Here is a 12,294-nt window from a genome sequence, read left to right as displayed (position 1 = left end):
CTTTACACGGTTGCTCTTAAACTGGGATAGCTTGTTGCCTCAAGGCTTTATATATGTACAGAAAAACCAACAGTGTGTGAGAGAAGGCAATTCCACTTTGATTCTACATTACAAACTAAAATCATTCATCCAAATCAACAGTCATAACCAGGCAACATTTTAAAGGTAAAATTAGCATATCTGTATCTATTCAGCTCTTATCTGTGTATGTTATGTACATACAGCTATTGTGAGACCAGTAAAGGACTGTACTTCCAAATACTGTTTCCTCCAGTGTTGCAATATGAAAAATCTGAAAGCCTTTGAGGGTGATACCAGTATTAAAAGGAGTAAATATTTATAAGAATCAGACTAAATGCTACAAAACATAAGCTGGCAATTAAAATAAATGTGTGAAATCAATTAGTCTAGCATGTATAAAGATACTAAAATGCAGTCCGTTGTGGACAGTTCTAAAAAGATGGATGATCTGACTTGAATCATTAATGTGACCACCTTTAGGTACCTTAATTTGGACTCATTTCAGCAGGTTTGTGCAAATGTTTTCCAACGGACTCCTCTCTAAACTGTGAACATTATGAAGCTTGTATTGACTGAGGTAGATCTCCGTGGGAGGTTACCTTTGTGGTTAAAAGACAGAATTAGATTAAACCATGGTATAGATAATAACTCATATCAAATGTCCTGGTTATGCTTGACATGCAATCTCCAATCTAATGCTCTATACCCAAGAGCTTCTTAGTTTGTTTCTGAAGCATTTTCTCAGTCATCATCCCACCACCTCCTCATTCTCTACTACTGCACATAATGTCAGCTTTAGCAGTCCTGATAAAAACATTCCGCTATAGCTACCTCTGGCCTTTTGTCTGGGTTGCACTTTTCATGCTCTAGAACCTTGCCCGTGTAGTCCATGCAGACTACAGTGCGCTGCCGCTGTCCGACTCCACAAGTCCGTGAACAGGCTGACCACGGCCCCATTTGCCACATGGGACAGGGCAGATCCCCACAGGGCCGGATGTCTGCCGGTCTCAGGTCGGCATCGCAGAGGTGAGACAAGGATCCATCCCCATCTCTACACTCCACGCTTCTCCTGGACCATCCAGCACCACAGCTCTTGGAACACTCAGACCACTCACCCAGGACCCAGTCAGCTCCCCCAAAGGGCAAGATGACATGTGGCGAAATCCTGCTCTCTGTGCCAGGCTTGCTAAAAGGCACGTCCCTCGGCAAAAAGAAAGTATACTTGATTCTAGGGGGTGAGGTGTCCCCAGCGGTGGACAGCAGCTGGATGGTGATGGGCTCCCGAAGTCTGTAAAAGCTGAGGAGGCGCTCCAAGGTGGTGGAAGAGCCGCTGTAGCGAAGCATGGCGCCAGGCACTGGGATGTCCTGCTCTGCCATAGACACTGAGAAATTCCCATTCAGGATGTAGGTTCCGTGTTCCATCTTTACCGCCAAGTAGTTACCGTCATGTGCGATGCCTCGATGGCTGCGCTGTTTTATGTCAATATTAGTTGCCCCAGCAGGGATAGTAACAATATCAGTGTAGCCAATACTGTGGAGATAGGCATAAATAATGTATCATATGAATAGCGGTACAATATTGGTCATCATTTGACAATACACACCTTAAAATGACAGGTTCTTTTTTAGCATCTCTGGTTACATGAAATATCTTTAACATCCATGGAATCTTTCCATTGCAGAATTTTCCATGGTTCTTTACTCTGAAGGTGTGGCCCACCTTCGAATAGAATAGGTTACTATTCCAATAGTAATCTGTTCTATCAGAAGTTTTATGTGAGTGTGAAAAATTTCCCCCTGCAGGGTTTGCTCATTTTCAAGTTGGTCACATGAATTTGCTGCATCGACCAATAAAAACTTGCTTATTTTGAAAGTGACTTTTGTGTGAAAGGTGCTTCATACATGTCTGTGTTTCTGACAATAGAGGGTATGCATTGATGTCACTTTCGTGACAGAATATGACCACTCAACCAGACTGAGTGGCAAAACGTCTTGTAACTTGGCTGGCACTAGTAAAACTCTGAAAACAGGAGTAAAACTTAATAACTGATTAAATTAAAGGCATTTGGACTCAGAGAACTAGTGGTCCATGTACAGTACATAGCATACTAGATCTGCTAGACAACACTATAAATGCAATATAGCTAGATCCAAAAATGGATGATCATTGTTATGTACTGTCATATCACCCAGCCCTAAAACTTGTTAAAGGCAAAAATTACATTATGTCAAAAGTGACGAGAACCCCAATGGATATTCTGGTTGTTTCAATATATTCTGTAGTATCTGCATTTTGTTTCACTGCATTCAAGCTGAACACAGCACAACCCTCTATAGACAATGGACTTTTTTGTTTGCAAAATTTCATTGCAATTTTACTACTGTGACCACACCTTAAGACAAAAATCTTTCTTTTAAGAACTGTTCACAGAACAATGGTTCCTCTATGGTATCGTTGTGAAAACCCCCTTCTAGAGCTCAGAATTTTTACATTTATAGAAATTATATTAGATACTTCATTTGTACATTATCATTTACCCTTTTTTACATTTAGACTACCTTAGCTGTCTTTTAAAGCTTACTTAAAGACAATTTATGAAAAGAGAATAATTTAATGATGGTTCCATTGGTAATCTCCATTGAATATCCATTTTTCATACTGTAGATTATAATATCGTTATGTATAGATTCAGTTATATCAGTAGCTCACACCTTTCCCAGTGTGTTCCATCATTTTAAATGGTATTAATAATTCTTACATATACAATCTATACTTACGTAGCTTTGTTTAATGAGCCGCTTATTTTCCTACAGTTTGTACTGTCACCTCCGCAGATACCGCACTTATCCAGCTTTTCATTGGAGCCTATCACCTGGTCACAACCAGCTTTGATGCACTGGCCCTGAACACAGATAGATGTGGTGTCTGGCCCACAGGTGGTGCCATCCACGACCTGCACAGCACATATGAAACATCAGCATTACAATAGACAGAGAACCATAAACAAAACACTTTTATTGCAGTGGCAGCCTAAGTGCTCCAGTGTATTCTGTTCTAACATAATGGCTATTCCACATAAAGCGGAATAGCAAAAACTCTGTGCGGATGACGCAAAACCAAGTACATTTCAGCTGTATCTGAAATATCAGTTACAGAGGTGCACTCAAGAGCTTAAGCAAGCAGCTGGACTGTAGGGTTAGGGTGCTCAGGTTTCACATTTTACAACAGGGAAAATATTTCATGCATGAGAGTTTAGTGGGAGTGTAAAGATATCAATGGGCCTGTGGCAAGAGGGAAGTCTAAGAAAGAGATCATCTGACGTCTTAGTAAAGCTTTAGAGCAGGCAGATACACAGAAGAGACTAAAATTTCTTATTTAATATGTTATTATTGCTGATCAGATTAGAAAACATTTTCAATGGATGTGCACCTTAGCTTCAAAAACTTTGAATTCATTGCTTCCTTTGGCTCGGCAGATGAGTTTGCAGCGGTCTCGTGGAGAGACACCGGAATATTTAGGGATCCAATGCTTAATGTTTCCTTGAATGTCCAAGTAACGGTCAGTGTTATACTTCTCACACTGCTCCTCTCTGAAGCTTTTTCCTGTGGATTATAAAAATGGTCACTGGTGCACCACTTAGAATACTGTAATTGTAACAAATGCATAGTCCTTCAAGCTCTTGACCTCATTCACTCCTCTCACTCATTCTCTAGGCCTCAATAATGTGACCTATGCCACCAAGTGTGTGTATGGAGGTTTATTTATAAAATGTTACCATGGTCCACTGGGCATGTCTGAGTATTGCAGGACTGGTATTTGACCCTCTGTCCCACACAGTATGAGCCCCCATTCTGTGGCACTGGAGCAGTGCACTCACGGCGAGAAAATTCCACACCCCCACCACATGTACGTGAACACGGCCCCCAAGGGCCCCACTCTCCCCAGCCACCATTGACTGGCACCTAGAACACAAATAGAGGCAGTTAGATATACATTTCCTGGTAATGTACAGCACCTTGTATAAACAATACAGTAAAAATACAGTAAAATTACTAAATATTATTACAATTTAGTAATTTAGTATCTTTCAATAGACTTGAAAATGTAATTTATTCCTTTGATGGTAAAGCAGAATCTATTAGCAGCCATTAGTGTGACATGATCTTCAGAAATCATTCCAGTATGCTGATTTGCCAATCAAGAAACATTTCTTATTATTATCATTGTTGAAAACAGCTAATATTTGTGTGGAAAGTTTCAAAAGAATACCATTCATTTGAAAAAGAAATCTTTTGTAACATTATAAATGTCTTTACTGTCACTTTTGCCTTGCAAAGCGCTTCTAAACATCACTTCCAGTAAGCGTAGTGCTGACAGAATGTGAGCATACCACACTGCATTTCTGTCAGGGTTTTTTATGAGTTGGCTGAGGGATGCTTTCTAACAGCCAGGGTGTCTGGGATCACAAGCTTGTTTTTTTATACACACTGCACCAAATATAATCACACTTTTTAAGAGGCTTTGCTGAATACATTGCAAATGCATCTTTAATGGAAGGCTCAAAAATAATTGAGGTTCCCTCTATATAAACTCTCTCTCTCTTTCTCTCACTCTCTCTGGCATTTAGAAGCTGAATTTAAAGTGGACTGATTATTTTAAGCTGCTCAGCTGGTTGGGATCCAAGAGGACGAATGAGTTTTTTCTGAAGGTAAAAAAAAGAGAACTATCTGGCTCTAAGCACTCTAAGACTTCTTCAAACATGTAAACACTATGGTGAAAAGTATGTGTCATCTTTAAAGTCAAAGGAATGGAAATACGTAAAAGTTTTGAATAATCTGAGAGAGACAGAAGAGATCACTGAGACAGTATGCACAATTGTTTACAATTTTTTAAAGGAAGAGGAGGGCGACGCACAAAGAGGCCATATGCAAGCATCGCCTGCTGTGTTAGATATTTGTTAAAAGTGTTGCCTGTTAATCTGTACATGGGTGTTTTAGATGCATACGTGCTGACAGGTAAACCGGATGACTCACATACACACATCCTCCTGGGCATGCATACCTTCTCTTCTCCCGCCTCCTCCAGTGCACTCGACACACATGAACCCTCACGACATCTCCTGTCCTCCCCGCATGGAGTACCCTCAGCCCAGGGAAGGCTTCCATTCCTGGTCGTGCACTGGATCTTTCCTTCCTCACGACACCACAGCTGTGCACATGCCTGATCTTCAGGAGCATTGGGACAGTGGGTATATTCATCCCCGAAAGCTTGCTGGCACTGGCGGTCCAGACCAAACATACGGCCAGGGAGCTCGGGAGGTAAAGGGATGCTCTTCACAGGTGGATCCAGCAAACAGTCACCTGAGGAAAGCACATGCAGGGTTTTATTTAGCTTATTTGCTTCCAATTCAACTTGAAGATTGTCTTCCTGTAGCTTAAACAGTTCCAAGTTCATGGGTTCGATTACCAGGGAAAGCATTTACTGATAAAATATGTACCTTTAATACAAGACAAGTTCCTTTGGGTAAAAGCTTCTCCCAAATACATGTATATAAACCTAAATTATATTATGCTTTTAAGGTGGTTTGGAGTGTTTTCCTTAAGCCTGTTGCTATTGACTGAGTGTTTACTTCAGCTAAAACAACTCTTACATACAGCAAGTCTAAAACAGGTGTGCACATTAGCTTGAGGGGACTATTTTCATTGCTGAGAGATCTCACTGTACCTCTTCTCATCCCAATGTGCGTAATACATAATAAGTCTCCCATCTGGAGATATCCATTATGTAACCTATTATCGTGCAGCCTCAGACTCAGCTATAAAACAAACAAAAAAAATAGTTTTTATCTGTTACAAAAGAAAGTATAATTTAACTGTAAGAAATGTTCTTCCTAAACATAGTTTTATCCACATGGATAAAGATATGGAGACAGTATAATGCCTTGAAACACTTACGCAGACTTCTTGACTCCCTTTGTGTTTTTCTGAGATTGACACTGTGAAATCTAATTAGGCTTAAAGTATTGAGGATACCTTAACATCTTAAGTATTAAGAATTTGGAAAGGTTCCAATACAGCTTTACAGACCTAAATGAATGTTATGAATGCTTAGTAATGGAAGGCATTTGGTGAAACGGATACAGGTATGACAACAATGGAAAATAACAGCCTTGAAGCCATATCAGTTCATAGTCTACAGTACCTGTAGCAACAGTGCAACCGGTAAAGACAGCATGTGCTTGGCTACACGTACTGTACTGTCTCTGTGAGGGAAAAGTTGTTAAACCTAGGATGTTTGAGTCACTGAAGATGAGTCAGTGGAAGAGCGGGAACAAAAGTGTGTAGACTGAGATATTGACGGAAATAAATCAACTGGAGAAAATATGTCTACCATATTTCCGGAGTTGTCACTTTTTCTTATCTGAGTTCATCTTTATTGTGAATTGTCCTGTTGTATTTGAATCATAGTTAATATTAGGTATCTCTAATGGACAGTCTTGATGGAAAGATTTATATTAAAAATAAATGCTGTTCTTTTTAACTTTCCATTCAATCCAGAAAATTTGATCTGAAAGAGTGTGATGGTGAAGACTATTGTAACAGCTGCTGAAAATACAGACCATTTTTATATGTATTGAAATAGAAAAGTTATTTTAAACTGTAATAATATTTCACAGTGTTACTGTTTTCACTCTATTTTGATGTAATACATGCAGCCTTGGTGAGCACAGGGGACATCAAAAATGAGGGATCTTACTGATCCCAAACTTCTGAACGGTAGTGTATATATTCGCACCATACATCAGTAGATAGAGTGAGAGTGAGCTTACTCTGCAAAGACTGTTAGTTTTGACACTCTCAGCAAAATTACAGAGTGTGGTCCCACCAGCCCATTATTAGTGGTCAGGGAGTAAGTTAAGACAGAAGTGGCATTTAAACAAGAAACGTGCAAAACACTGAAAGAAAGTAAATTCATAAAACACAGGCATCTACATTATAGAGATTTTTCACCGCACATTAAGATGAAAATTACACTGTAGATTCTCTGTGCCATGTTTCCATTAACTTTTGAATGACAGATATACAATTGTAGCAAAATGTCTCAAAACTCTCAGAGTCTCTAGGAAATATGCACCATTATGCTCTAAGGCCAAAACCAAACAAAAACTGAAAACCTAATGTTAACCGAGAGAAAACCAGCTATTAATAAAAAATACACTCAGAAAGACAGGAGCAAATCAAATGGTACTGCATTTCAGGGAGTTCTTTTTCACTCACATATACTGTATTCCGCTATACTAAAAAAAACAATAATAAGGGAAATTATTAAAACAGCATCCTGACAGGCAGAGAAGGATCATACCGTGGCCATTGTCAAAGAACTCGGTGATGTAGAATGCACTACATGGGGACCAGGGAAGAGTTTTGTTGAGGTGAACGAAGAAAGGAGCCATCATATGATGCCCGTTGAGATGCCCAAACAACTTCTCACAGATTTTGGAATCATCATGTGGCATGCTGAGTACATGGCCTGAAAAAAAGAGTAAAATAGAAAGATGCACTTCACCTGTACAGTGTAATAATTTTTCCACATTGCTGTGCTCCTCCATATGACCATATTTTTCATTGATCACTGATTCTCATTGTGCTTTTTGCCTTTCCAGACGGTGTCATCACTACTGCTACTACTGCAACTTGGTGCTTATTCAATGGAGAAGAACTGTACCTCAGACAGTCTACGTAAGTCTATTTGATTATTTAATGGTCTTTTTCTCATCAAATATTGACATGTGATTCATCATTTTGCAATTAAATATAGATATTAAATTAATTGTGATTCATTTGAATTTAGTCTTCAGATCATGTGATGAATTCGATTCAAAATTGTGATCGATCGACGGGAGTAATGGTAACACAAAGTTCTCTGAATATTTTAGCTGCTGAAAACAGCTGGCTTACATTAATTAATGACTCAGTCTGGAACACATGCTCTTGTCCAGACAGTCGGTAAGGCTGAGATGTCTAACTACAGACATGAAGTCTGGTCATGTGTGTGAACATACCGACTTCATGTGACACAGTGAAAGCTGCCTGAAGGCCGTTGTCCTCTATGACTGAGCAGCTCCTTTTGGGGTCACACATAGTGCCAATATCAGCTACACCCAGAGTGTCACAATCCTTATATCCACAAATATCCTGAGGTCAAAAAAAGAAAGAGACAAGTGGGCAAATGAGCCAGAGAGATGTGAGAGTAGAGGAGAGGGGGACACATCTGAGACACTGATATCCAGACATCGCTCCATTAGTTCCAGACAGCCCTTTTTTCCCCAAGCAGGCTCTTGCCAGCAAAACATATTTGTCAGTGTTTCCATCGTAAAATGAAGCAAATACATGGCAGACTGCATACTAGAAAAAAGCCAGAGGGGGAAAATTAACTATGAGATAGCTGGACCACACAGCACCGTGTAGACCAAAGGGCCTGCCCAGCACTTCCCTGTCCAGACAGGGATAACCTTGACTGGGGAAGACGTCTCAGTGGAAGCCATGTGAGACGACCAGAGACACCCAGACCTCCTCCGCTAAATAAAAACCACCTGTTTCTCCATCTAGCCACAGCAGGACTGAGATCTCTCTTCGTTCTGTTTTGTTGCTCTCTTACATTTTTGTTTCTCCCACAACTATTTTATCCAGTGCTAACCCTCTGGTTTTTGGCAGAGCTACAAGCTCTTGCTTGCTGTCTCCAAGTTTGGACAGGGGTTCCCTGCTGAGCATTGTGATCATGACCCTGTCACTGACTCAATGAAATTATGTCTTGTTTTGGAAAAGTGGTAGCCAAGTGAGTTAATCAAAAGCTGAAGGTAATTACATCTGTAAAATGTGTGTGGACTGGAAATGTTGGGGAGAAAAAGTCGCCATCTTTCCTGATGGGAAAATTAATTAAATGACCTACATATTTATAGTAAATCTGTAAAAAAAAAAAGTCCAGTTGTGCCATAATTTTAAACCCAAAACACATTTGATAATTTGAAAATGGGTCACTCACATGAATTTCTTTGTATAGCATTTCAGTTAATGTTGATTTTTCATTTAAATTTGATTCCTTTGTTCTAAAACATCTCTGTTTTGTGTTTCTCACCTCTCTAGTAAACAGGATGGCAGTGTCATAGTGTTCAGGATGCCTCTGACTACCAGGGTTGAAAAGTTGTTGCCACCTGCAGAAGTTGCGCAGGGCAACGCCACCGTTGCTTGAAAGCTCAGGTCCCACCTCCTCATCCTCCACAACCACCATCTTCACTACCACCAGACTAACAGCATTTTTCAGGCTAGGGTGAACATAGATCTGTGCTGCCATGGACATCACTGTCAGGAGGTAGTGCTGTAGAAAGAAAACATAGAGAAAAGAAATGTTGTAATCAAACAAAAATGGTCTGCAGATACACTGTGTAAACATATCAAACCCTGGATATACAGTTCCAAAAACATGATGTATTTTTGGCATTAAAACTAGATGATTGTCTGACTGAACCAATATTTTAGGTTCCATGTTAAACATATACATTAAAATAATGCAGCTGTCACAAATATCATAGTAGGAACAGCAAAGACAGCTGCTCAGTGAGTATTTTCTTCATTAAACTTGCATTTTGGGGGGAAGAGAATAAAGTGGTGGCCCAAATCTGAAGGCCTATGGGACCAAGACATCTAAACATTTGTTCTTCATTCTATTAATAAAAAGGGTCGCAAACAACTCCTGGATGTCATTTTCGCCGTCCTCTGTATTTTATTTTCTCTCATACTGATTCACAGACAAGTTTCATATTTTGTTACACTCTGTATAACCAACCCCACAGTCACCCTCAAACCACAAGCTTTTAGTGGTTTGCCTGATTTATGTTACTTTTCATGTCTAAATCATAGACCGATCATTAAGGGCTAATTCGTTTTAGCCTTTATTAAAAACTTGATACTTCAACTTCGACTTGTGAATACAGCTGCAGTTTAACATGGAAATAAAAACGCCTAGAATGGAAATTTGTCCCTGAATGACAGTTTTGTCCTGAAATCCTTGATAATTTGAAACAGCCCATATGACAGCTGTTTTGAATAGTTATATAGCTAGCAACACATCAGTTAAAGGGATAAACACATATTCCCTACTTTTAATGATTACTTCTGTACAGATCTTAAGGGGTAGAAGTGAAAAAAAAAAATTCATTCACATAATTCAATATGTAATTCATATCCAGAAAGATTGATTTTTGTTAGCATATTTCTATTTACATAAAGCTTCGCATAGTTTTAAAACAGGACTATATAATGTAGGTGGAATGGACTGACAGATTTCGTTCAAAGCGTTCTGTAACTCCAATCCAGCTCCAACCCGATCTTTCTATCTCCATGAGAGAAACCCCGCTGCAAGCGACCGCGGAAAGAAAGAAATCACCGACGCAAAGTGCTGCGTGCCGCTTTCGAGGATCCTTGCTCCCTACAACACCTCAGTATATTGACCTACCTCCTTGGTAAACTCAATTTAACGTGTTTACGCACACTTTCCTTGCGTGCTGATTGAATGTCAGCTGGAAAACTTATTGAGAAGACTTGATAGGTCTTTGTGAGTCGAATTATTATCTATTTAGGTACCTTACCTAACATTTTATACAAATATTCCTTGTACATATTGCAGTCAGTTGTTCGTATAAGGACAAAATCTGGCTATGACTGCGAAATATAAGCTTGTAAAATAAATACAATTAAATAGGAAAATTAAATATACATATTGCTATGCATACTGTAGCCTATAGGCTAAGTTGTTTCACCAGGTGGTCAGTCGAAGCCCCTCGGATGAGTGGTGAAAAGTCTTCAGTGAATGAATAGAACGGTCGGTCAGTAGCTCAGTTGTATACACGTTTCAGAATCAGATAACGAAAAAGTAGGTGCACCTAAATGAGCAAATGTAGTATTAACAATTGCGCATGCATTTCAAAATAAACCTCGGAAATTTGCGACTTCTCTAAAGGCACGCTTGGCTCACCTTTATCTCGTCACCATAGAAACGTGTCATAGAACCGTCAGCCACTATCAGGGTCTCGATGTATCTCGCAGCTGAGACGAATCTTTTCGCGCGTCTCACTTTGCCGTCTTCACTAGAGTTCAGGTTGCTCGTTTTCACAAAGCTGTCAACTTTCTCTTGATCAAAGACCATATTTGACGCTCTGTGACTGCTGCTGGAAAACGCTCGCCTTTTAACGACGTGCACCTGCGGGAAAGATTTGCCGGTGGTCTTGGCACTTGCTTTAGGCTGAATGAAGTACTCGTCCCCTTGCGTTATGAAAGTACCCTGGATGCCGTGACATAAACTGACAGCAACTACCGAGTCCTCATCGGAGTTGACCGTTCCTTTGTAGAAACAGTCTCTGAGGTCCGCGCCGCTGTCTCCGGACGGGGTCACATCCCTAAAGACACCTCCACTCCTGGAGGCGTCCAGAACGGCTGCGAGGTTTTTTGCATTAATGCGCTGGACGTTTAATGATGGAGACACGAACCTGCTATCCGGCGTCAGGTCAAGCAGAAAAAGTTGACCAAATGCATTGATCTTAAAACGCTGTCTCTCTTCATTCCTCCAAAAAACACCTTTTCTGAAAGTAAGGCTTACTGGCACGGTCTCCTCTTCCTCGTTTAGTTCGCCCGTGGCTAACTGAGACATAAGATTTACTAAGAAAAACATATAACCAACATATACCAATACCATTTTAATGGTGAATACAGAAATATCCAAAACTGTGTTGAAAAATGAGAAAACGGCACTGGAACGACTGATAGCTAGTTCTGTTTTTAAACTAAGATGAACATAATCCAGTGAAAATTAAAAGATAGAAAAAAAAACCAATATCAATATTGATTTAATAAGAATTCAAATTAGGCTAAGTCTCGAGAGTTCATAGAAAGAGTCTTGTAAGAAAATACTCATCATTCAGCTCACTGTGTAAGCGAAGAATGTTCTTGCGCGGGTATTTATACAGTCTTGGGCTTCTCTAGCGTACGCGGTTTATTTTTGATATTCATTCTCTCTCCTCCCCTCGTGCGGCAAAGCAAGAAAAAAACTGGTTTGATCCAATAGGGGTACCGGCACGGCCCCTTTTCATTACTGCAAATCTTGCTTACAGCTATTATTATAACAGCCGGCTGGAATGCTTTAGGACACTCGAGGTATGTGTTGAGTGTCAAGCAGATGCTTGAGAGCGTGTCAAACCAGTGAAAATCTGGGAAGAAACG

General features: G+C 40.0%; 1 protein-coding gene across 1 annotated transcript; it reads right to left on the bottom strand.

Moving 5' to 3' along the window:
* Positions 1–27: 27 nt before the first annotated feature.
* Positions 28–12,030, bottom strand: adamts8a (ADAM metallopeptidase with thrombospondin type 1 motif, 8a). Its single transcript, XM_059550772.1, has 9 exons — positions 11,054–12,030; positions 9,158–9,397; positions 8,085–8,217; positions 7,385–7,552; positions 5,084–5,382; positions 3,798–3,984; positions 3,452–3,624; positions 2,800–2,975; positions 28–1,552 (listed from the first exon to the last, which is right to left on the bottom strand). Exons 1-9 carry the CDS (start codon positions 11,768–11,770, stop codon positions 817–819), a joined length of 2,829 nt encoding a protein of 942 aa, XP_059406755.1. The 5' UTR covers positions 11,771–12,030; the 3' UTR covers positions 28–816.
* Positions 12,031–12,294: the final 264 nt, after the last annotated feature.

The sequence above is a fragment of the Carassius carassius genome, chromosome 5 (assembly GCF_963082965.1).
Source record: "Carassius carassius chromosome 5, fCarCar2.1, whole genome shotgun sequence".
Lineage (NCBI taxonomy): Eukaryota > Metazoa > Chordata > Actinopteri > Cypriniformes > Cyprinidae > Carassius > Carassius carassius.
The sequence above is the reverse complement of the archived record's forward strand: the minus strand, read 5'-3'. Positions and strand labels throughout refer to the sequence as shown.

Bases quoted from the DNA above. Each gene is read 5' to 3' on its own strand.
- adamts8a (XM_059550772.1), bottom strand. From the start codon at position 11,770: ATGGTATTGGTATATGTTGGTTATATGTTTTTCTTAGTAAATCTTATG. The intron at 9,398-11,053 runs GTGAGCCAAGCG...TTCTTTCTACAG, and splicing joins TCTATGGTGACGAGATAAAG to CACTACCTCCTGACAGTGAT. The intron at 5,383-7,384 runs GTATGATCCTTC...TGCTTTCCTCAG, and splicing joins GTTCTTTGACAATGGCCACG to GTGACTGTTTGCTGGATCCA.